Source organism: Mobula birostris, chromosome 21, assembly GCF_030028105.1.
Source record: "Mobula birostris isolate sMobBir1 chromosome 21, sMobBir1.hap1, whole genome shotgun sequence".
Taxonomy (NCBI): domain Eukaryota; kingdom Metazoa; phylum Chordata; class Chondrichthyes; order Myliobatiformes; family Myliobatidae; genus Mobula; species Mobula birostris.
Window position 1 is genome coordinate 40,640,546 of NC_092390.1, and position 25,889 is coordinate 40,666,434.

The following is a 25,889-nucleotide window of genomic DNA, read 5'->3' on the forward strand; positions in this document are numbered from 1 at the left end:
AGGGTTCAAGACTGTTATTCCAGCTGGAGGTCTGTAACCAGTGGTGTTCCACAGGGATCAGTGCTGGGACCTCTGTTATTTGTGATTTGGATGAAAATGTAGTGGGATGGATTAGCAAGTTTGTAGATGGCACCAAGATTACTTGTGTAGTGGACAGTGTTATTTTCCCTAGAATGTCAAAGGCTGAGTGGAAACATAATAGGCTTTAAAAATTATGAGGGACAGTCAGAATCTTTTCCTCAGGGTAGAAATGCCAAACAACAGAGAACATGGTTTTAAGGTGAGGGGGGGAAAAGTTAAAAGGTGGCACTAGGGGCATTTTTTTATTTTACACAGAGGGGTAGGTGATTGGAATAGGTAACCAGGGGTAGTAGTAAAAGCCGGCAGTTTGGTGGAGCTTAAGAGGCTTTTAGCTGGACACCTCAATATGAAGGAATTAGAATGATATGGATAATACGCAGAATCATCCATATTATTCCAATCTTACTGTAAACTAGCATCAATATCGGCACAATATTGTGGGCCAAATGGCCTGTCCCGTTCTGTACTGTTCTATGTTCTATACAGTTAGGAAACATGGGTCAAATGCAGATAAATGAAAGTAACTCAGGTAGGCACCCTGATCAACATGAAGGACTTGAGGTCCCAGCACTGATCCTTGTGCTACATTTGTTCTGGATTCCCAGTCAGAAAATTATCTATCCACAACAATACTTTGCCTCCTATCACCTAGCCAATTTTGAATGACAACACACGTCAGGTGCCTTCTTCTTTAACCTTCTGGGCCAGCCTTTCATATGGAGCCTTGTCAAAAGCCTTAATGAAGTTCATGCACATCATATGGCTCCTTGGAAAACTCCAAAAGATTTGTCCAGTATGACTTCCCATTGACAAACTGTGCTAACTGTAATGAATCAGACTTTGCCTCTACATATCTTAGGGGAACCCTGTCTCTTGGAATCTCCTCCAACAATTTACTTATAGTTAATGTCAGACTCATGCCTGCTTCTTTTTAATATCCTTTTTTAAACAATTCACCTCTCTCCAGTCCTCCAGAACCTCACTTGTGGTCAGAGATGAATCAAAACTCTCTGCAACTCTGCTCTAGCTACTGACAAGGTCCATGAATGCATGTGGGCACGCCTTGGAGATTTATCCACCCCTATGTGCTTTAAGGTCTCCAATACCTTCTCCTTGCCAATTCAGAAATGCTCCAAGACAACACTGCTCATTTCCCCCATTTCTTTAGCTTCAACCTTGTTCTTCACAGTAAAAGCTGAAGAGATAAGGTAACTGGAGAATGCACCCTAACAGGTGTTTGTAACAAGTAAAAATCTCTCCCATTTCCATATACTGTACTCCTGTGTAACATGATGACTAGGTTTTCTCTCACTTGCTACAGTATTAGCTCAATTTCTCATCAGCCACTCTAGTCCTCAGGGCTTCACACCCTGCGATCAAATTTAAACCTCCAAAGCAAACACCAGCAAATTGGTCCTCCTCCAGTTCAGGTGCAACCCCTCTCTCTTCTACAGATCACCCCATTGTTAGAATAAATCCTAATGATCCAAGATCGTAAATTATTGCTCTCTGCACCAACTCCTCAACCATGCATTCATCTCGGCTACCTTTGTAGTTGATGTGAATGTCGGGATAGTGCAGAATCAGTGTAAATATGTGCTGGAATGTCAATATGAACTTGTTGAATCAAAGGGCCTGTTTCCATGCTGTAAGACTCCACAACTCTGTTGCAGAAAGTGGTAAAGATAGAAACATAGAAAACCTACAACACAATATAGGCCCTTCAACCCACAATGCTGTGCCGAACATGTACTTACTTTAGAAGTTACGTTGGGTTACCCATAGCCCTCTATTTTTCTAAGCTCCACGTACCTATTCGGGAGTCTCTTAAAAGACCCTATCGTATCCGCCTCCAGCACTGTCGCTGGCAGCTTATTCCACGCACTCACCACTCTGCGTAAAAAACTTACCCCTGACATCTCCTCTGTACCTACTTCCAAGCACCTTAAAACTGTGTCCTTTCATGTTAGTCATTTCAGCCCTGGGGAAAAAGCCTCTGACTATCCACATGATCAATGCCTCTCATCATCTTATACACCTCTATCAGGTCACCTCTCTTTCTCCGTCGCTCCAAGGAGAAAGGCCAAGTTCACTTAACCTATTCTCATAAGGCATGCTCGCCAATCCAGGCAACATCCTTGTAAATCTTCTCGGTATTCTCTCTATAGTATCCACATCCTTCCTGTAGTGAGGTGACCAGAACTGAGCACAGTACACCAAGTGGGGTCTGACCAGGGTCCTATATAGCTGTAACATTACCTCACGGCTCTTGAACTCAATCCCATGGCTGACGAAGGCCAATACACCGTATGACTTCTTAACCACACAGTCAACCTGCACAGCAGCTTTGAATGTCCTATGGACTCGAACACTCCAACACTGCCAAGAGTCTTACCATTAATACTATATTTTGCCATCATATTTGACCTACCAAAATGAACCACCTCACACTTATCTGGGTTGAACTCTATCTGCCACCTCTCAGCTCAGTTTTGCATCCTCCCGATGTCTCACTGTAACCTCTGACAGCCCTCCACACTATTCACAACACCCCCAACATTTGTGTCATCAGCAAATTTACTAACCCATCTCTCCACTTCCTCATCCAGGTCATTTACAAAAATCATGAAAAGAAGGGGTCCTAGAACAGATCCCTGAGGCTCACCACTGGTGACCGACCCCCATGCAGAATATGACCAGTCTACAAACACTCTTTGCCTTCTGTGCAAGCCAATTCTGGATCCACAAAGCAAGGTCCCCTTGCATCCCATGCCCCTTACTTTCTCAATAAGCCTTGCATGTGGTACCTTATCAAATGCCTTGCTGAAATCTATATTCACTACATCTACTGCTCTACCTTCATCAATGTGTTTAGTCACATCCTCAAAAAATTCAATCAGGCCCGTAAGGCACGACCTGCCTTTGATAAAGCCATGCTGACTATTCCTAATCATATCATGCCTCTCCAAATGTTCATAAATCCTGCCTCTCGGGATCTTCTCCATCAACTTACCAACCACTGAAGTAAGACTCATTGGTCTATAATTTCCTGGGCTATCTCTACTCCCTTTCTTGAATAAGGGAACAACATCTGCAACCCTCCAATCCTTCGGAACCTCTCCTATCCCCATTGATGATGAATAGATCATTGCCAGAGGCTCAACAATCTCCTCCCTCGCTTCCCACAGTAGCCTGGAGTATATCTCTTCTGGTCCCGGTGACTTATCTAACTTGATGCTTTCCAAAAGCTCCAGCACATCCTCCTTCTTAATATGTATATGCTCAAGCTTTTCAGTGCACTGTAAGTCATCCCTACAATTACCAAGGTCCTTTTCCGTAGTGAATACTGAAGCAGAGTATTCATTAAGTACCTCCGCTAGCTCCTCCGGTTCTATATACACTTTTCCACTTGATTGGTCCTATTCTCATGCGTCTTATCCTCTTGTTTTTCACATGCTTGTAGAATGCCTTGGGGTTTTCCTTAGTCCTGCTCACCAAGGCCTTCTCATGGCCCCTTCTGGCTCTCCTAGTTTCATTCTTAAGCTCCTTCCTGCTAGCCTTATAATCTTCTAGATCTCTATCATTACCTAATTCTTGAACCTTTTGAAAGCTTTTCTTTTCTTCTTGACTAGATTTACAACAGCCTTTGTACACCACGGTTCCTGTACCCTACCATCCTTACCCAGTCTCATTGGAACCTACCTATTCAGTACCCCACACAAATATCCCTTGAACATTTCCCGCATTTCTTCCATATGTTTCCCTGAGAACATCTGTTTCCAATTTATGCTTCCAAGTTCCTGCCTGATAGCCTCATATTTTCCCTTACTCCAATTAAACACTTTCCTAACTCGTCTGTTCTTATCCCTCTCCAATGCTATGGTAAAGGACATAGAATTGTGATCACTATCTCCAAAATGTTCTCCCACTGAGAGACCTGACACCTGACCAGATTCATTTCCCAATACCAGATCAAGTACAGCCTCTCCACTTGTAGGCTTATTTACATACTGTCAGGAAACCTTCCTGAACACACCTAACAAACTCAACCCCATCTAAAGCCCTCGCTCTAGGGAGATTACAATCAATATTTGGGAAATTAAAATTCCCCATCGTGACAACCCTGTTATTACTGCACCATTCCAGAATCTGTCTCCACATCTGCTCCTCGATGTCCCTGTTACTATTGGGTGGTCTATAAAAAACACCCAATAGTGTTATTGACCACTTCCTGTTTCTAACTTCCACCCACAGAGACAGAGTAGACAATCCTTCCATGACCTCCTCCTTTTCTGCAGTGTGATACTATCTCTGATCAGCAGTACCATGCCCCCACCTCTTTTGCCTCCCTCCCTGTCCTTTCTGAAACATCTAAGCCTGGCACTCTAAGTAGCCATTCCTGCCCCTGAACCATCCAAGTCTCTGTAATGGCCACAACATCATAGCTCCAAGTACTGATCCACACTCTAAGCTCATCCGCTTTGTTCATGATACTCCTTGCATTAAAATAGACACATCTCAAACCATCAGTCTGAGCGCATCCCTTCTCTATCGTCTGCCTATCCTCCCTCTCGCACCGACTACAAGCCTTCTCTGTTTGAGAGCCAACCGCCCCTTCCTCTGTCTCTTCAGTTCGGTTCCAGCCCCCAGCAATTCTAGTTTAATAACTGAAAATTCTTCTCCTTGTAATTCTACCCAATAAGCATTAAGTTGCAGATACAATTTAGAAATGAATTATATTTTAATTTTCATTTCATACCAAAAATGAAAAAGAATGTAAGAGTTTTCTTCAGATATTTTGTTGGATTGATTAATTTCATGCAACCAGATAGCCTTATTTAATCTGATAATGTAAAATACCTTCTACTACAGCCAAAAGACACAAACTAGAAAGCTTCAGAGTTAGATTTAGAAAGGACCACTGTTATTCGTACAATACCTGATATCAGTGACACTGTTGAATCTATCTTCCAGAAACTGGAGGAATTCACAGGGTGATGTGAAGTAACGGAAGGTATAAAAGAATTGCTGAACATATCCTCCTATTACAGCATTGCTGTAAGAATAAGCACAATGTTAATATTCTCATTGTTATGACTTTTTATCCAGCTGACTTGAGCTACGACAGTAGGGCAGAATAAAAGACAAGTATAGAGTTAACCATAATTTAGATACCATCATTTGCCCCCTCCATTTCTCAATTATCCCATCAGCCTGAGAAGCAACCTTGTGAATTGGAAGTTTTTTTTAAGTATTGCCCAATTATGCCCAGAAAACGAGTTTGTATCAAAGTCTGCAGGAAATGCAAAGGATCATGAGCAGTCTGGTCCTAACCTGCACAACCCTACCCATGAAACACAAAATCCCTATCCCCTCTCGGAATGTCGACACTAATCTAGGATTTGGCCAGTGCCCACACTACAGCTTAGACCTCATAGGATCGCAATGCAGTCTAATCCTGATCTTCAAGGTATACACACAAAACCATCTACAGCAGGAGTTCCCAACCTTTTTAATGGCATGGGCAAATACCATTAACCAAGGGGTCCATGAACCCAAGGTTGGGAACCCCTTATCTACAGCCTTCTCTAGTTAAGCTGCAGCCATTGCTCCATATGCTTAAGGTACCAGGAAAGGCAGTTAGAGGTATTAACAATGAATAATTCTTGGTCAAATTATCGCTACATGTTCTTTTAATAACTAGATGGGGTACTCTATGTTTTTTTTGCCAAAAGGACACTGAGATGATCAACTACAATAAGAGGGTAAAATAGGAAATGTAATGGATATGTGTTCTAAGATAATATTCAGAAGTACAGTCATTGGTGGAGGCATTGCGCAGCATAATTTGGCAGAACTGGCATCAAATTAGCTTTGCCTGGGCTGACATCACCAACAGTTTCCTCTGCCTAATTCTGACATGCCTTTTTTCATTTGTCAGGTAATGGTAATGCCAAGAGTGTGGAACAACAATTGAAGATCAAAACTTGAAGCTAATCAAAGTGAGTTTGATGAGACAAATCTTGAAAGATGGATTGGAAATTCATTGCAGGCAGATTCAGTGAATGCACAGCAAAACCAGTTTCTCTCTTAAACCCCAGCACTTTGGCAGCTCAATTCTTTTTGCTTCTAAACCATAAGTAAATTTATATAATTACAATTCTAATACATTACCACCTGTCCTGCGTGTTCTGGCAATAACATTGTGTAATATTGTCACACTTGCCCTCGTCAGGCATTGTCTTGAATTCAAAATATTCCTTCTTGGTTGCAAATCTCCCTCAGGTTTTACTCAATACTACTTCTATAACACGTCTTGCATCCCAAGATCATCCCCAGTTTACAACAGACTTGTGTTCCTATTGACTGTTCATCACCTGAACCGTTCACAAGTCTGAAATGCAACTGCAAACTGAACTCTCACCTGGCAGAGGATGCCTGCAGCCCTGCAGCAGCTGGCAAATCCATACTGCTTGTCTCCAAAAAGTTTGTTTGTATATAAACCCTGTACATAAAATGCACATTCATAAGCCAGGGAGGACCTGTATTTTATTTGGTCCATCTATGTATTCAACACCAACATGGCCAAGTCTTATTCATGGGAGCTTTCTCCCTGACACCTTCTGTCTTTTTTTTAATCTCGGTATAACCATTTCTTCACAGTGTATTTTTTGGAACATATATCTGGCCATTTCCCTGATTACTTCCATTTGGTTTATGTCTACATTTATGAGATTAAAGGTTCTGCGTAAATGGATAGCCTATTGCATGCCGTGGGAAACTAGAAAATTGTGCTCCGTGCTTCTCTGGGGAGAACACCTCTCTCCGGATTTGCCCTTACAAGGGTAAAGAACTGCAAGTGCAGTGCAACAGAAACGTTCTCCACCTGGATACTGATGAAAGGTCATTATCTCTTAAGAGTTGCTTTAGGAGGTCAGATGCTGCTGTAGCCTTTAAAGGTCTCATTGTGCAGCCACAGAAATGCAGCAGTGCAGTTTTCATTGAACAGAGTGAACAAGGAAATCCCACTGCAATCAAAACATTAGGTGATTTAAACAAAATGAAGGTTGCTGCCTGTGGATCATTTTGGAAAGTACCGGGGTCATAAAAACTTCCATACAGAAACATATTCTCCCATTTTATCGAGCACTCAGTAACATTCCTTGCTCTGTGCCATTTACCTGCTGTACAGGTAAGCCATCAAACCCACTGACGTGCCTGCTTGAAGTATTTGTGTCTTGTTCTCGCTGCAGCTCAGATCACCTCCTGGCGTTTGAAAGGTGAGAAAGGAAATGCTGTTGCTGGACTGGAGGTCTAGTGCCACCCACTGGAGTGGAGAGCTGACCAGTGAATGGAGCAGAGGGGGATCCAAACCCCACAGCTCCATCTGCAAAATCTATGGAGACCAAAAATAACACCAAGAACATTCTGCATTATTAGCTTGAATATCTTAACAAGAATAACATAACTTGAGGCAAAAAACTACTTAAATAATGAAAAGAAAACATTAGAGATGAAGCAAAATCCAATGAGCATAATTTTAAGCAACACACATAAAAGTTGCTGGTGAACACAGCAGGCCAGGCAGCATCTCTAGGAAGAGGTACTGTTGACGTTTCGGGCTGAGACCCTTCCTCCTGACTTTTATGTGTGTTGCTTGAAATTCCAGCATCTGCAGATTTCCTCATGTTTGCGAGCATAATTTTAATTTCCTTTGAGGGAATGTAGAAGTTAAAACCAAGTAAGACACTTCCCTGAAGAGGCAGATTATCAAAAATATATTCCCTTCCTTTGTTGGGCCAAGAAAAATAGAAATGTTGTGGTGGACCAGTAAAGAAAGTACAGTACTGTCCTCTCATTCTGCTGACCTCCCATCTCTGAAATTACTGAGAGTGTTATACACAATTCTCTAATTCACCAACACTAATCCTATGCCTAGCCAGCTGCCTCCAAATCTAATTTCAATGACCAACATGGTCACATTGAATAAACATCCTATCCAGTCAGCAATTTGTTGGTGAAGGCCTGGCTTTAAATCAAGTTGCATATCCTACTGCTGTTACGTACCGGAACAAGGCCTGTGGTACCCTTACCAGCAGAAGGATTAGAGTTACGAATATACCAACATTAATAAGCTGGGAAACTGTGAGTGTTTGCACAGTAGAAACAATTTATAACCCACAAAGCCAGAAGTAGTGAACCATCCCAACTTGCCTTGAGGGAACCAAGGGCTAGGAGTGGACAAGATGAGACAACAGAGATTATGATATTCTGTGACTTTTGACTGTCCACAGGGCTATAATATTCACAAAACAATAATAAAGTAGATTCCAAACACGAGAAAGTCCGCAGATGCTGGAAATTCTAACTCAGCAGATCCGGCAGCATCAATGGAAAAGAGTAAACAGTTGACATTTTGGGCTGAGACCCTTCTTCAGGGCTGAGAAGGAAGAAGGAAAATGCCAGAATAAAAAGGTGTTATTGGAAAATTACTACAGATAATTTTCCAGCTGGGGGGTGGGGCGCGTGGCTTTGGGGTTCTCACATTTAACTGTCGTTCATTCTTTGGGGCACTTCTCTGTTTTCGTGGATGTTTTACAAAGAAAAAGCATTTCAGGATGTATATTGTATACATTTCTCTGACATTAAATTGGACCTTTGATCCTTTGAGATGTGTACTGTATCTGAAATATTTGGTTATTTTTGTCAGCAGAACTAAATAGTTAGTAGGTTTTATTAACCATAAGGTGGGTGCAGAATATTTAAGGTTTATATTTTACCACCTGAAATTGAGTACTGGATTCCTTTCTGGTCATTTTAAGAGGAATATAAAAGCTCTACAGAGGGTGTGGAAAAGATTTACTACAAGAAGCTGTTGCTACAAGGTTAGATGTAGTGAGGGTAGAGATTTTCACCTTGGCAAAAATGGTTAAAATGTTTCTGTAAGAACTAGAGGTGTGAAAGATCACGATCTGAGATCTTAACATTATCTCTTTTCCTATGAAGGGCAAAAGGTGACAGTACATTTCCCCACTGATGTCTGACAACTCATGGTCTCAGTATTATTTTTATTTACAGTCTGTCTTCTTTTGCACATTAGTTGTTTGTCAGTCTTTTCTTATGTATAGTTTTTCTGTAAAATTCTACCGTATTTCTTTTTCACTTCAAATGCCTGCAAGAAAATGAACCTCAAGGTAGTATATGGTACCACGTGCATACGTTGATAATATATTTACTTTGAACTTTGAACTTGTGAATGCAGGCCTTGCGAAGTGACACTGATGGGGAATGCTTATTCAGTTTGACTGAATGGTTGGTCTTTCATGTTGCTGGTGAAATCATATTTCAAAATCACAACCAAATAGTATGAAAAGAAAATGGCTTTTCTCTTATTTTTCGTGAAAAGAGAATGATCTAGTGGCAGGAACAAGAGCAAATCTACAGGTGCTGGAAATCAAAGCAACACACACAAAATGCTGGAGGAACTCAACAGGCCAGGCAGCATCGATGGAAAAGAGTACAGTTGATGTTTCGGGCTGAAACGTCGACTGTACTCTTTCCGTAGATGCTGCCTGACCTGCTGAGGTCCTCCAGCATTTTGTATGTGATCTAGTGGCAGAAAGTACTTTTCTTAAATTAACACTGTTCAACCAAATTATTTTAATTAACGTTTCCTTTCTTAATTAAGATGATCAAACATCATGTTACAAACATATATTTGAACATAGAACATAGAATAGTACAGCACAGTACAGGCCCTTCGGCCCACAATGTTGTGCCAACCCTCAAACCCTGCCTCCCATATAACCCCCCCCACCTTAAATTCCTCCATATACCTGTCTAGTAGTCTCTTAAACTTCACTAGTGTATCTGCCTCTACCACCGACTCAGGCAGTGCATTCCATGCACCAACCACTCTCTGAGTAAAAACCTTCCTCTAATATCACCCCTTGAACTTCCCACCCCTTATCTTAAAGCCATGTCCTCTTGTATTGAGAAGTGGTGCCCTGGGGAAGAGGCACTGGCTATCCACTCTATCTATTCCTCCTAATATCTTGTACACCTCTATCATGTCTCCTCTCATCCTCCTTGTCTCCAAAGAGTAAAGCCCTTAATCTTCTCCCTTAATCTCTGATCATAATCCATACTCTCTAAACCAGGCAGCATCCCGGTAAATCTCCTCTGTACCCTTTCCAATGCTTCCACATCTTTCCTATAGTGAGGCGACCAGAACTGAACACAGTACTCCAAGTGTGGCCTAACCAGAGTTTTATAGAGCTGCATCATTACATCGCGACTCTTAAACTCTATCCCTTGACTTATGAAAGCTAACACCCCATAAGCTTTCTTAACTACCCTATCTACCTGTGAGGCAACTTTCAGTGATCTGTGAACATGTACCCCCAGATCCCTCTGCTCCTCCATACTACCAAGTATCCTGCCATTTACTTTGTACTCTGCCTTGGAGTTTGTCCTTCCAAAGTGTACCACCTCACACTTCTCCAGGTTGAACTCCATCTGCCACTTCTCAGCCCACTTCTGCATCCTATCAATGTCTCTCCGCAATCTTTGACAATCCTCTACACTATCTACAACACCACCAACCTTTGTGTCGTCTGCAAACATGCCAACCCACCCTTCTACCCCCACATCCAGGTCGTTAATAAAAATCACCAAGAGTAGAGGTCCCAGAACAGATCCTTGTGGGACACCACTAGTCACAACCCTCCAATCTGAATGTACTCCCTCCACCACGACCCTCTGCCTCTGCAGGCAAGCCAATTCTGAATCCACCTGACCAAACTTCCCTGAATCCCATGCCTTCTGACTTTCTGAATAAGCCTACCTTGTGGAACCTTGTCAAATGCCTTACTAAATTTGCTAAGTTAAGGGTGTGAATAGAGTTTTGTGGATTCTGATGTAAATAAAGGAATACAAAATGTTTCAGATAAAGTATGGATGTGTAATCTAAAATTGTATTAACTTTAACAATAATAGAAAATATACTGTATATCATCAAACCTTAACTAATAGGATCCCTATAAAACTTAACAGCCATTCTTTAATAGTTTTAACATATAAAATACCTCAAGATACTTCTTCTCCTGATTAAGCAGTTCCACCTTCACCTTTACTTCCTGAAGTTCTTGCTTCAATTTGGGCAACATCACCTTTGCATCAGTTCCTTTAAATTAACATGTAAAAATACATTATGAAAATATAGCCTAAACTCAAATACTTCAACTAAAGACTCAGAAAAATTTTTGACTTGGTTTTCTCCCTCTTCGGATAACTTAAGCTTAGGTGCCACTGGTTAAGAATGTCCTTATACTGTCATTTCTTGTTCGGTCTAAGATTTTCCATTTTGCAGTGACATAACAGTTCAATGTAAACTGAAATGAGGACTCAGATTGAGTCTGGAGTACCACAGTAGATGACTGGCTGTGAAGGACATTACAAACTTCCTGGGAGAGCAGCATGCTGGATTTTGCCTGAGTTTGGTTAGAAGACCTGCTGAATGGACTGGCAAGTTAGAAAATGTCAGCAAATTCAAAAACTGTAACACGACCTGTACAGAAAGCTGCAAATAGTGACTCACTAATAGACAAATGAAAACCATTGCAAACCTCAGGTGATATTTAATTGGTTTAATCAATGTAACTATAAATCAAGCTATTGGAAAATTTCTTGCAGAGGGTCTTTTCTGGCAGCAAGAATGATACGGTCTTCAAAATTGATTAGACTTTAGTCTGTAAGTAATCTCATAAGGACATGATATATGAAACTGGCAGATCCTGAACTATTTTTCACACAGGATGACATCAGAAAAGTAACCCTTCTGTGTACAATAGGTAGAAGACTTAATTGATTTGAATCTTGAATTGCCCCCTGCCTGTATGTGGCTGACAGCAGAATTTTTAGCAGCACTCAATGGACTTAGGCCTCAAGCTGCGGGGTCACTTGCTTTTCAGCCGCCGACGGCGAGGCGTCTGAGTCATCGTGCTCTACTGGGGGTGGTGTAGTGCTGCTGTGGCGACTGAAGATTTAAAATAGACTGAAAGGTCTGGGCTGTATACATATATATTTGCCTGGTTGTGTTTTGTATATGTGAAGACTGGGCCTCAAAACCATGGTGTTGCCTAGCGAGTGTTAGGGGCCAGTCAACAGATGACATCGGTTGGCTGGGTGGGTCTAGACTATATATGTATATATATGCATGTTCTGCGTCGTTGTATTTTTACTGGTACAGTCGACCTTCACTAATCCGACAACCTGTAATCCTGTTCCTTCGATAATCCGGCACTGATTATGCTTAATGTGATCCTTCTGTAATTCGGTATTTTCACTAATCCAGCACTCCTCAGGTCCCAATGGTGCCGGATTAGTGAAGGTCGACCCGTATTCTATATGGGTTTGTTGATTTATATGTATCAAGTCGTGGCGGGAGGGAGTGGGGGACGTGGCCTCAGGAACCTTACTATGTGATTGTGACCTTGTGTGTGCTTACTGTGTGTGACTGTTGGTAATGTGTCTTTCCACCTTGACCCCATTGTAACACTGTCCCATTTGGCTGTATTCATGAGTATTCATATATATTTAAATAACAAAATTGAACTGAATTGAATTTCAGGCTGAATTTATGCTTAGAAATCTACTCAAATAAGATATTCTTTTCAGGTCTTTTGCATATGAAAATTCAACCACACGCTTCCTATTGTAACTCAGACTTTTTATGGAGAAGCAGTTATAATGTCACTTAGAATGCTTGTTTAGTGAGATAGATGGAGAAATCCACACACATACTTGTCATTCCCATACAACCCGACCAGGTTTGCCCTGAAATTGCATAAAATAAAAGGGGATTCCCTGAGCAGGCCCTGCAAAGCTGATTCAGCTAAGCCCCATTAGACCATAGACCATAAGACATTGGAGCAGAATTAGGCCATTCAGCCCATTAAGTCTGCCCTATCATTCCATCATGGTTGATCCCGGATCCTACTCAACTCTATACACCTGCCTTCTCGCCATATCCTTTGATACCCTGACTGATCAGGAAATTTCTGCATTAAATATATACCCCCTTTATTTAATTAATGGCTTTCCCTTGGGCCTCTCTACCTATTCACTCCTGCATCAGAAACCCTCCCTCCCTACCATGCCCTAACTTATGACCTTCATCTGTTTCTTATCGCTCTTGGCTACATTTACCCCAGGAATAATCAGTTCGTGAAAAACTCTCTTGCACTTGCCCTGCACCAACCGTTAGTAACACAACCTTAGTTTCTGTCCATGGATTCCGTGACTGTGGGCACAGTTTCCTGTATGCATCCGTTGAATTGCTCTGTGTGCTTCCCAGAAACTTCCTCGTCAAAGCCCTCTCCCAACGGAAGACTGCATGCTAATGGATGCATGATTATAAACTGCATGCTCGGAGAGGCTAGTCGGAGGCTTGAAGTTTTCAGACGGACTCAGAGTCCGCTGCAGTCGGGTGCTTCCAATGGTGCTGCATCGGCAAGTTGGCGGCGCTTGGAGGTTCATGGCAGGGAGAGTTTCTCCCTTCTGCTGCCTGCGTGAGATGATGAGTCTATCGGGACTTTGAGACTTTTTTTTAGCATGCCCATGGTCTACTCTTTATTAAGTTATGGTATTGCTTTGCACTGTTGTAACTATACGTTATAATTATGTGGTTTTGTCAGTTTTAGTCTTGGTTTGTCCTGTGTTTTCTTGTGATATCATTCTGGAGGAACGTTGTATCATTTTTTAATGCATGCATTTCTAAATGACAATAAACGAGGACTGAGTGTCCTCATAATCTAAATGCTTTCTCTAGTTGTCTGTCAAATATCTTGGGGTGATAAATAATATAGGTATTTTTATGCTGCTCTTCAAATTGAAAGTAAATTTATTATCAAAGTACATATATGTCACCATATACTACCTTGAGATTCATTTCCCTTTAAGCATTTACAGGAAATACAGTAATACACTAGAATTTAAACAAAGATGGACAAACATCCAATGTACAAAAGAGGACAAGTCACGCCAATAATAAATAAGAAATTAAATAAATTACACATAGGACATGAGTTGTGGAGTTCTTGCAAGTAAGTCCATAGGTTTTGGAATCAGTTCATCTTTGAGGTGAGTGAAGTTCTCCACGATGGTTCAGGAGCCTGATGGGTGTAGGATAATAACTGTTGCTGACCTGGTGGTATGGGAACTAAGGCTCCTGTACCTCCTGCTTCATGGTAGTGGTGAGAAGAAAGCATGTCCTGGAGGGTAATGGAAGCTGCTTTCCTGTGACAACACTCCTTGTAATTGAGCTCAATGGTGGGGAAGTCTTTGCCGGTGATGGACTGGGGTGAATCCACCATTTTTTGAAGACCCTTCTCAGCTGGTTGATGGAATTATTTGCATTTGATGACATGAGGGAATAGAGGCCTTCAGCCTGTGAGCTGTTTACCATGGCCAAATAGCGAGAAACACTGACAGGAAATTATTTTGGCTCTTTTCATTGGATAAGAGAAGCCAGACCAGAAAATGTATAATACTATATTTCCTCTCAATACTGAGATTCGTATCATTCAACGATAGTCCAATTATTCAAAGATGGCTCATGAATCCCATTCTCTCTATTTATTCTCTCCCCCATGCACATTGATTTCACTTTGATGTAATTAATGTAAACTAGGGGTATATGACAGTCAAGTATCCAATTATGCTATCAACCTGCATGTCTTTGGGAAAGTGGGAGGAAATCAGAGCGCCTGGGGGAAACCCATGCAGTCACAGAGAGAACACAGGCAGTAGCATAAGTCAGCACCAAACCTTGTTAGCTGGAGCAGTGAGGCGGCAGCACTATCTGCTGCTCAAAGGATTTTTAGTAGTGAGGACATGAGCTTGTCACATTTCCTAATGTGTTCATGAGCACCAGAAAGTGACCAGTGAAATCTGTCTCACACTTGTGGAAGTTCAGCCCACTCAGGCCAAGGTCATAGTCCTAGAAGCTGAATGCTACCTTAACTCCAGGCACCCTGACAGACATTTCACCCACCAACCTCATCACAGGGATAAGGACCCACTGTATATGGACACACATTATTGTGGTGTATGTGGCGAAACTACATTGCCACAGTTTGGCTGGCATTGAAAAATTCTTGGACTTTGGGGGGATCTTTTCAAAAGGAAATTTATTCATCCATCACTGAAATGTAGACTTTAAACAACCGAGCATGCCTACTGAACAAATGCTCCATGTAGGACCTGAGACCACTGTTCTTAGGTGGGAATTGATTTAAGGGGCTTTTCATGTTGAGACTCGAGGGCCCAAGTTACAGAGAAATGTTGAATAGATTAGAACTTTACTCCCTGGAGCAGAGGAGAATGAAGGGAGATTTGATATACAAAATTATGAAGAGTATAGATAGGGTAAATGCAAGCCATTTTATTTTCAACTAGGTTGGGTAAGACTAGAACTAGAGGTTATAGGTTAAGGGTAAAAGTTGAAATATTTCAGGGGAATGAGGGGAACTTCTTCACTCAGAGAATGGTGAGAGTGCGGAATGAGCTGCCGGCGGAAGTGGTGGATGTGGGTTCGATTTCAATATTTAAGAGAAGTTTGGGTAAATACCTGGATGGGAGGCGTATAGAGGGCTATGATCCAGGTGCAAGTCGCTGGGTCTAGGCAGAATAACAATTCAGCACAGACTAGATGGGCCAGAGGGCTGTTTCTGTGCTGTAGTGTTCTATGACTCTATGTTACCTCCTTACCTCCATTACTTCAAATATAATTCAGATTTCCTTTGCACAAAAGTGGAAATCATGTAAGGGGTACATGGTACAGTGTAAATGGAATGGATTTCTTGTACTTCTTTTTATTTTACACAGCTGAAAGACAGCAGAAATACCCTTACTGTCTGTATGCTAATTTTAATGTTAGGCTAGTTTCCTTGTAGGTTTTAACAAAACAGAGAAAACAGTGATAATGTAATGCATAAATGTATGATTCACCTTTGCTTCCTTTTTCCTGTTGCAGGAGTTTCTGATAGAATATTCTGGTTTTCCTGAAATTCTTTGCTTCCATCATCAGGTGTTGCTCAAGATTCTGTAATACAAAACACTAATATATTCACAGGAAATTTAAAAAAAACCACCAACAAGTGTATCATGTACAAATGTATTTTCATATACTGTACAGCAAACAATTGTGGATTCATATTGTTTCATTTACAATCCTTCACTGTCCTGTCATGTCATTGACGCATTGGTATCTCTAAGCTTCTATCACTCTTTAGTTGTCACAATTGTAAGAATTCCACATATCTGCTCTGATTGTGGCCAATGCACTTTGGACAGTTAATTCATTAAGGGAAATTAAGAATTCTCTTGGAAACTTTGAAAGTGAATACTCTTTCCATTGAGTATTACATTAAGATTTCAAAATTAGGTCCTCATTCAAGGACAGAGGAAAGGCTTTATAAAGACACATAACAGAAATGCAGTAATTTAGACAATTTTGCAATAATAGTTACTTCTACTTAATTTTGTTACAATTCATAATTCCGCATCCAGCTCTCTCCCCATACAGGTCATGGTCTGAGAGGAATTTGTTGCAAACTGGTTTGTCACTTACATATTTCTCTCCTAAGCAGTCTCCAGGAGTTATGATCTCTTTCCTCTCCAGTTCTGAAATCACTGATGAGGCAGCTTCAGCTACCCGTGTGGGTAGGAAATGCTTGACATAGAAGGTGGTGCACTATTTTCACTATTTTTGCTGGGCACCTGTGCACTGAACAAATGAACTCAAGGTTCTTAATGCCTTCCCAAATGATCATTATTTTCTGCCACTGTAGGCCAGGGATGTCCCAAAGCCAATAAGGATGCCACACCTTTTCAAGGAGTTTCTCAGAACATCACTGAATTGTGTCCCTTTGGTAACATTTTGCTGTAATGGAACTGGTAATAATTCCAGTTTTGAGAGTATTGTCAGACACGTGAGAAATGTACTCTGTCCATCAAAATTGACTGTGTCTAGGAAGAGCATCAGTGCTGGAATGTTGGCCTGGGAGAGGACAATGACATTCATTCATATATTCTGCCAATGGATATTGAAGCCAAAGAGAGGCCATATAATAGAGCAAAAATTAGTGGGAAGTTAGAGGATTGGGAAGCTTTTAAAAACCAACAGAAGGCAACTAAAGTCATTAAGAAAGTAACGATGGAATACGGAAGTTAAGCTAGCCAACAGAGAATACCAGAAGTTTCTTCAGCTACATAAAGTGTAAAAGAGAGGTGACAGTGGATATGGAACCGTAGAAAACTATGCTAGAGAGGTAGTAATGGGGGACAAAGAATTGGTGAACGAACTGAATAAGTATTTTGCATGAGTCTTCGCTGTGGAAGACACTAGCAGTATGGTAGAAGTTCCAGATGTCAGGGGTCATGAAGTGTGTTAAGTTACCATAACTAGAGAAGGTTCTTGGGAAACTGAAAGGTCTGAAGGTAGATAAGTCACCTTACCAAATGGTGTATACCCCAGGGTTCTGAAAGAGATGGCTGAAGAGATTGTGGAGGCATTAGTAATAATCTTCCAAGAATCATTATATTCTGGAATGGTTCCAGAAAGCTGGAAAATTGCAAATGTCATTCCACTCTTCAAGAAGGGAGGGAGGTAGAAGAAAGGAAACTATAGGCCAGTTAGTCTGACCTCATAAATAACGGATGGGGTAGATGAAGCCACACTCAGGTTGGAGGAACAATACCTTATATTCCGTCTGGGTAGCCTCCAACCTGATGGCATGAACATTGACTTCTCTAGCTTCCGCTAATGCCCCACCTCCCCCTCGTACCCCATCCGTTATTTATAAACACACATTCTTTCTCTCACTCTCCTTTTTCTCCCTCAGTCCCTCTGACTATACCCCTTGCCCATCCTCTGGATTTCCCCCCCCTCCCCCTTTTCCTTCTCCCTAGGCCTCCTGTCCCATGATCCTCTCATATCCCTTTTGCCAATCACCTGTCCAGCTCTTGGCTCCATCCCTCCCCCTCCTGTCTTCTCCTATCATTTTGGATCTCCCCTTCCCCCTCCCACTTCCAAATCTCTTACTAGCTCTTCCTTCAGTTAGTCCTGATGAAGGGTCTCGGCCTGAAACGTTGACTGTACCTCTTCCTAGAGATGCTGCCTAATTCTGCTCCTATATCTTATGGTCTTATTTTGTAGATACAGCTCTGATATTTCAGAAATTTGAAGTGCCTTATATTGGTAGCTCATGTCTCAAATGTGCACAATAAGGCATGTATACTACCCTCTAGTGTCGATAAACACTGGTGAGGAGTATAAAATCTTGATAGTTAACACTCTCTTCAAAGTTGAAAGTTCAAATTTATTATCAAAGTACTTTAATTTCACCATATACTACTTTGAGATTTGCTTGCTTGCAGACGTTCACAGTAAAACAAAGAAATACAATCACCAGGAAATCTGCAGATGCTGGAATTTCAAGCAACACACAAAATGCAATACAATAGTATCACTGGAAAACTACACACTAAGACTAAAAAGTAACCAATGTGCAAAAGACAAAAAAAATTGTGTAAATACCAAAAAAAATACTAAATAATAATAACAATGGAATGGATGATTAAAGTGAGAGGTTATTATAAACTCAGGATTTACTCATGCAGACTGAATGGGGGGTATTCTGCAAAACATTCAGCAAATCTCCACTGGCAGAGGCAGAGGAGCTTTGATGCTCGTCCAACCAACCCAGGTATGAAGGTCGATCACTCTAAGTGCTGAATCAATTTGGAGAGGTTCAGAACGGCTTCTTTGGCAGTGAAATCTGGGCCCGAAGCAAATTATTGGGCAGCATGTTCTAGGCCCAGTGTGATTCACCACAGCCGGGCCTGGGTCCTAATGTGAGGCATGATCTGTTGTTTGGACAATTTAAACACCGGCCCAGATAGACTGGAAAGGCAGTGTGTCAAGCATCATGCTGAGCCAATTTGGAGAGGTTGAGGCAGCTTCTTCAGCAGCAAAATCTAGGCCCAGAGCGATCCGTTGCAGCGGAGCCCAGGCCCTAACTCAAGGTACGATCCACTGTTTGGGCAATTAAATGCTGACCCAGACAGACTGGGGGCTCCTCTCTCCGCAATGCTAAGGTTATGAAACTGGCCCCAGCTGCTGTGCTTTATGTTTGCGAACTTTACAACAATTTGGCCTGCTAATATGATGATCTGAATACCGAGGCTTTGGGCCTACTCCGGGCTGCTCTGGGGATTTGGATCTAGGGATTCAATTTGGTTCAGTGTGCTGTTGTTGTTGCTCAATGTAATGCTTGCATGATTTGTGGGTTTTTTTCTCTTTCTCTGTGCACATTGGGGGTTGGCCTTTTTTTAAAATTGGGTTCTTTCAGGTTTCTTGCTTTGCAGATGCCTGTAAGCAAGCAAATCTCAAGGTCATACAATTTATACATTCTTTGTTAATAAGTGTACTTTAAATCTTTGAATTTTTGCAGTACAGGGGAGGCCATATAATGAGCGATGAATGCAATAGACTATACCAGAAGAAACAAATTGCCACTTTCCCCAGAAGGATTACTTGGGTCCCTGAAATGTAGGAAGGAAAGAGTTAAAGAACAGGAATAGCATCTCAAATGTTTGAATAGGAAACTGTGCTGAGAAAGGGAGTGGTTGGCAAAGATGGAAGAGTAGACTACTGAATCGCAAAGTGGGTGCCCTTTGAAAAGCTGTAGGTGGCAGGCAGAGGAAGAGTTGTCTTGTGGTGGAAGCTCTTTGGAGCTGTTGGAAATTATGGAGGATGCCCTATGTAACATGGAGGTTGGTGAGACAAGGGATACCCAGAGCATATTCTGACTGGAAGAAGAGAAGGTGAGAACAGAAGTGTGAGGAAAAAGGAAAGGCAGTCAAGGGCTCTGTCAACTTGTAGTAGAGGGAAAGCCAAGATTAAAGCAAAGGGGAAGATACCTTACAGGTACTGGTGTGGAAGAGCTCACCATCTGAGCAACCACAATGCAAGCAGAGAAAGGAAGAGATTGAAATAGAATCCTACAGGAAACAGAATAGGAAGGGGTATAACCAAGATAGCTGTGGGAGTTGGTAGGCTTACTGTGAATAATATCAGCTAACATATACCCTGAGTTAAAGATCCAAATGATAAAGTACGTAAGAGTGAAATTTGGAGCTTATTAAAGTAAGGGCAAAGTGGAAAATCAAAGCTACTGAAATCTTTCAGTCCTTTATGAGTGTAGGAAATAGCAGAAATACAGTCATGAATGTAACGGGAAAGGGAGCAGAGAGGAGATCTGAATAAAAATATATATCAAGGACCGTTTTATGTATCCAATATGGAGATTGGCACAAGTTCAAGAATAAACACAGAAACCTTCAAAAGTACATACAGTAAAAGACAGAGGAACAGGGACTCTTGCAGTATTCCTGGAAGAAAAATTGATGTCAATTGAATAATAACTGGAATAAAACAGAGAATGCTGGAAGCACTCTGCCGTATCAATGGAGAGAGAATCCATGTTTCTCAGTATTTCAGAGTGGACACAGGATAACTCTAAAGACTTCTACATTGCGGACAGTCACAGACCTCACTCATGTACCAACTGCTGGAGAGTAGCCACTGGCTTTGCTCTGGCGTTTACGTAAAGTTCCCCAAGAGAAAGAACGTGCTTTCTGCAGGTAATATCCATCATCATTATCCAGGTCTTTCGGGGCACATCTACTCTTGAAGCAAAAGTTTTATTTTTGTATTGTGCGTTTGTCCCTTCAAGGGCCTGGATCCTAAAGTAGTGAATACCAATCTTGCAGTTGATCAATAGAATGCTGTGAAGTGCAACCGGCAGCATCCTCTTAGACATGCAACAATTTTTTCTGGGGACCTTGCATTCCAGGATGCTGATCTTCATGTGACTTTTTAGAACTATACTAGACTATATTGCTATGTTGCTTTAAAGGCAATAAAAAGTAAGAAAGGAACTTCCAGGCCTTCTGCTTTATTGAACAATCTGATTTTAGGTTGCATTTCATTTGGGGGTTTTATAAAGCACTCATTAATATTGTATTGGAAAGAAAAATAACAATAGTTTTCTGCACAACTCTTGCAAATATTAAAGAAAATAATTACCCTAGCATTCATTTATTGCCTATATGAATAAATAGATATAAAGTATACAATAGAAAACATAACTTTAAGGATGATAATAAACAATTATATTAATAATGACAGTATAATTTTCATCTGATAATATTAGTATTTTGGGATGCTGCTGTCTCAGATAACTGATTAATACAGTGAGTTTTTAATGTTTATTATGCTGCTGTTGTACAAAACTCCCAAATAATTCTTTTGAAAATCTTTTACTTTGCTCAAATCAATTAAGTGCACATTCTATTCATTAATTTTTAGCTCTGATATTTGTATACTGAAAATCACATCACATATATTATCATACCTGTGGTTTATGAAACATTTAGTTATTGTGCAATTTATTTTATAAATTGGCTCTGAATATTAGTTGTCTCTCAAAAGACAACAGCACCTTTCAAAATGTTCACAAATAAAATACAATAAATATAGGGAAAAAGCAAAATGAAATAAAATGGACATTTAGAACATGAATTCAGAAGATATAAAAAGGGATAAAACCACAAAGTTGTTACTACTTACCGGTAACAGCATGATGTACTGCACAATTCATTGTTGTATAGTAATATAGTTGTTATTACATTATTTCACATTTGATCTACTAAAATGGGCTAATTTTTTATCTATTAGTGTTTTTCCATGAAATCAAACCCTCAACTCATTTAACAATAGAGTCTTGAAGTGTATATGAAGTTATTTTTGAAGTTAGTTGAATAGGACACTTACCGTCAATTTGGCTTCAATGTTCTCTTCCTCCTTAGAGTTGAGTGGATCCTGTTGCTTTACACAAGTCTTCATTTGCTGGTTAAAGCATTCAATTCCAAAAAATGCACTTCTCCACCCTGGGTTGCACCTCTTTTTTCCTGTGCTTAGTTCTGTCATTAGGCTGGAATTTTCTTCTGTGCCTTCATTGCTCTGGCTAAGTTTTATATCTTCATACAAAGTACTACTTTCTGCAATAATATGCCAGTTATTTTCCATCTGATGTAAATGTTTTGACACATTTTCTTCCCCCTCGCAATTATCTGACTTTAGCTTCTCAAAATCAATTTCATCCAGTACTGTATTAGTAATATTTTGTCCAAGAGTCACTTCAGCATTTGTTTGTAGATGGTCATCCTTATATTTAACTGTGCAAGACATAATAAAGTAATCTGCGTTAATAGATGTTCAGGTAACCTCCTTGTGTAAAATCTGGTTGTTAGACTGTATGAAACAGCATGGTCATCTACTTGCACTATTAAAGAGCTGGAATACTTCAAGTTTGATTCAAATGTCAGTTACCAGGACAACCAATACCAGCTGAGATATGTGTCAAACTCCTACCAGGATTTGTCTTACTTCATTTATTATATGGCTCAGTTCTGAAGCAGAACAGATTCAGTGAATTTATATATAAAACATGTCAATTAAACATGCAATTTCCTTCCTGTTCATTGGATTCTTCCTGGAAGGTCTGACTTGCAAAAAAAAATCTGGGTGGATAAGATCATAGAAAATTGCAAATTATTTCCAGTGGAATTTAATTTCCAATCCTTTAAGGGTTCATTAACATCCTGTTGCCACCCTGAGGGAAATTAGGCTACTTCTGATTTCTTGCTCTCCTGTAGGTGTTGTGATTGAATTCCAGGGGCACCATAATTAGATGGAGGGCTCAGCAGAGGGCTATTTTGTGAGAAGCCAAAATAGATACTTATTATAATAGAAATGTTGTAAGAATAACTTGTTACCGAGTAAAACTGTCAATCAAAGGTAAAATTGAACAAAATTAATCCTTTGATATATGTTGATTTCTCTGGCATTAACCCAGTTGGTATACGATTTTTTTTATATATATTAAGTAATTGACTATCTGATACATTTGCTGTTGCTGGACTTTGACCCAGTACTGAATGTAGGAATGGATTTTTAGCAATTAAGCCTTCACAAAATCATTCAATTAGTATTACACAGCAAAGTGCATTGATACATTAAATTTTCTTCCTCCTGCATATTGCTAGAATCGTATAAATTACATAATTGTGCAATAAGCCTTTGAGCTCTGATGCAGCTAATACCTCATTATGGATTCCCTGATGGGGCAAAGTTTTGCTAAATTTGCATAATTGACCTTCAGACCAGAGAATGAGTCAAAGGAAGGAGCAGATCTTGGGAGCTGGTGCATAGCAACACCTGCACTTCAGCAGTCATAACAGCAGTGTCCCATATCTAGGCCATAATATATTATGTGTGACAGAAGGGAACTCCTAACTCGGGCAGATTGACCAAACTCTGTTCACAATTATCATCTGTACTATGTAGAAAATACCCAACTCATCAGAGGTGAATCATCTCCTTTGCAAAAATGCCAAGAAATCCTCACTTCTTCTAAGAGAGCAACACAGAAACAGATATTTATGATTAAAGTTGTCATAAATACCTATATGTTGAATCATAGAATTACACAGCATTGAAACACAGCTATTTGCCCCCAGGCCAATGAAGGGTCTCGGCTTGAAACATTGGATGTTTACTCTTTTCCACAGACGTTGCCTGGCCTGCTGAGTTCCGCCAGCATTTTGAGTGTGTTGCTTATTTGCCCCTGGTATCTGCACCGTGAAAGAGCTATTGAATTCATCCTGTTCCATTTCTCTTTCCCTACAGATCCAATAGGCTTCAATTATATATGCATTTCCCAAGGTTAAAATTATCTCTCCCAGCAAGTCCTTCCCATTACACCCTACCTTAATAGTATATTAATTCCATGACCCATCCACGATGAATTTTACCTCCAATGAACGTTTCACTGTGTATGACTTTTACAAGAATATGTTCCAGACTTAGATAAATATACAGATGAAAGGCCTAAGTAAAGCGAGTGCTCTGTGTATATTTACTGTTGCTTCATTAAATTTAGGATGAAGTAGGATGCACTTAATGGGAAAGTAGTATCCTGATTTTGAAATTATTTGAATTCTTAATTATTAGACAGCAATTAGAAATTACAAAACAATTAGTAAGTGACATTTGTGTGATCTAAACACAAGAAATTCTGCAGACGCTGAACTCCAGAACAACACAAACACAATGGATGCTGGAGGAACTCAAGAGGTCAGGCAACATCTTTGGAAATGAATAAAGAGTTGACGTTTCCAGCAGAGACCCTTCTTCAGGACTGGAAAGGAAGCAGGAGGATAAAAAAGTGGGGGTAAGGGAGGGATGACTAGCTAGAAGGTGAAGCCAGGTGGGTAGGATAGATAGAGGACTGGAGAAGAAGTAATCTGATAGGAGAGGAGAGTGGACCATAGGAGAAAGGGCACTGGGGGAAGGTGATAGGCAGGTGAGGAGAAGAGGTAAATAGTAATGGAAGAAGAGGGAAGGGGGAGGGAAAAAACTACTGGAAGGAGAAATCGATGTTCATGCCATCAGGTTGGAGGCTACTTAGATGGAATAAACACAAGAAAGTCTGCAGATGCTGTAAATCCGTATCAACACACTCAAGATGCTGGAGGAACTCAGCAGGTTAGATGGCATCTATGGAAGTGAGTAAACAGTCAGTGTTGTTCCTCCAGCCTGAGAGTGGCTTCACTGTGGCAAAAGAGGAGGCCATGCATCAACATGTTGGAATGTGAATGGTGATTGGAATTACAATGGTTGGCAACCGGAAAATTAAGCTATTGGCAGTTGGAACAGAAGTGCTCGACAAAACGGTCCCCCAATTTACGTCAGGTCTCACCAGGGTAGAGGAGGCAGCATTGGAACGACCAAGTTCAACAGATGACCCCCAACAGATTCATAAGTGAAGTGTTGCCTCAACTGGAAAGATTATTTGGGACCCTGAATGGAAGTAAGGAAAGAGGCGAATGGGCAGGCATACCATTTCAATTGTTTGCAGGGTTATGTTCCAGGTGGGAGATTAGTAGGGGAGGGACGAATGGGCAAGGTAATCACAGAAGAAGCGATCCCTGCAGAAAGCAGAGAGTGGGGTGAGGTAAAGATGTGTCCGGTGGTAGGATCCCTGTTGGAGATGGTGGAAGTTGAGGAGAATATGTGTTGGATGCGGAGGCTCATGGAATGGTAGTTGAGGACAGGAGGAACTCTATCCCTGTTAAGGTGGCAGGAAGATGAGATGAGTGCAGATGTTTGGGAAATGGAGAAGATGCAGATGAGGGCAGCATCAATGGTGGAGGAAGGGAAACACCATTCTTTGAAGAAGGAGGGCACTTCTGATGTCCTGGAAAGGACAGCCCCATCCTGGGAATGGATGCAGCAGAGATGAAGGAACTGAGAAAAAAGGAATAGCATTTTTACAGGAGACAGGGTGGGAAGAGTTATAGCCATGGGAATCAGCAAGTTTATAAAAGATGCTGGGAGACAGTTTGTCTCGAGAGTTGGAGATAGGAGATCGAGAAAGGGGAGGGAGTTGTCAGAAATGGTCCAAGTGAATTTAAGTGCAGGGTGGAAGTTGGAGGCAAAGTTGATGAAGTGGATGAGCTCAGCATGAGCGCATGAAGCAGCACCAATGCAGCTGAGTTGTGTATTCTGTAAGCCGAAATGGGGTGGGATGGAACCAAGTGTTATTGGCACACTAATTATTCTAACTTATTTCTGCATAAGGCAGGTCACTGATTTATTCAAAAGTTAATTTAAAAAT

General features: G+C 40.9%; 1 protein-coding gene across 5 annotated transcripts in view; it reads right to left on the minus strand.

Annotated features, from left to right (window-relative positions):
• LOC140185752 (kinase non-catalytic C-lobe domain-containing protein 1) overlaps positions 1–25,889 on the minus strand; it is a 150,377-nt gene that overhangs the window by 27,979 nt on the left and 96,509 nt on the right. For all 5 annotated transcript variants that reach the window (XM_072239368.1, XM_072239367.1, XM_072239370.1 and 2 more), the window contains 5 exons: positions 21,983–22,386; positions 16,093–16,186; positions 11,169–11,266; positions 7,263–7,477; positions 5,021–5,137 (listed from right to left, as the gene is read on the minus strand). In XM_072239368.1, coding sequence (XP_072095469.1) covers positions 5,021–5,137; positions 7,263–7,477; positions 11,169–11,266; positions 16,093–16,186; positions 21,983–22,386 — 928 coding nt within the window. The remainder of the gene's footprint in view (positions 1–5,020; positions 5,138–7,262; positions 7,478–11,168; positions 11,267–16,092; positions 16,187–21,982; positions 22,387–25,889) is intronic.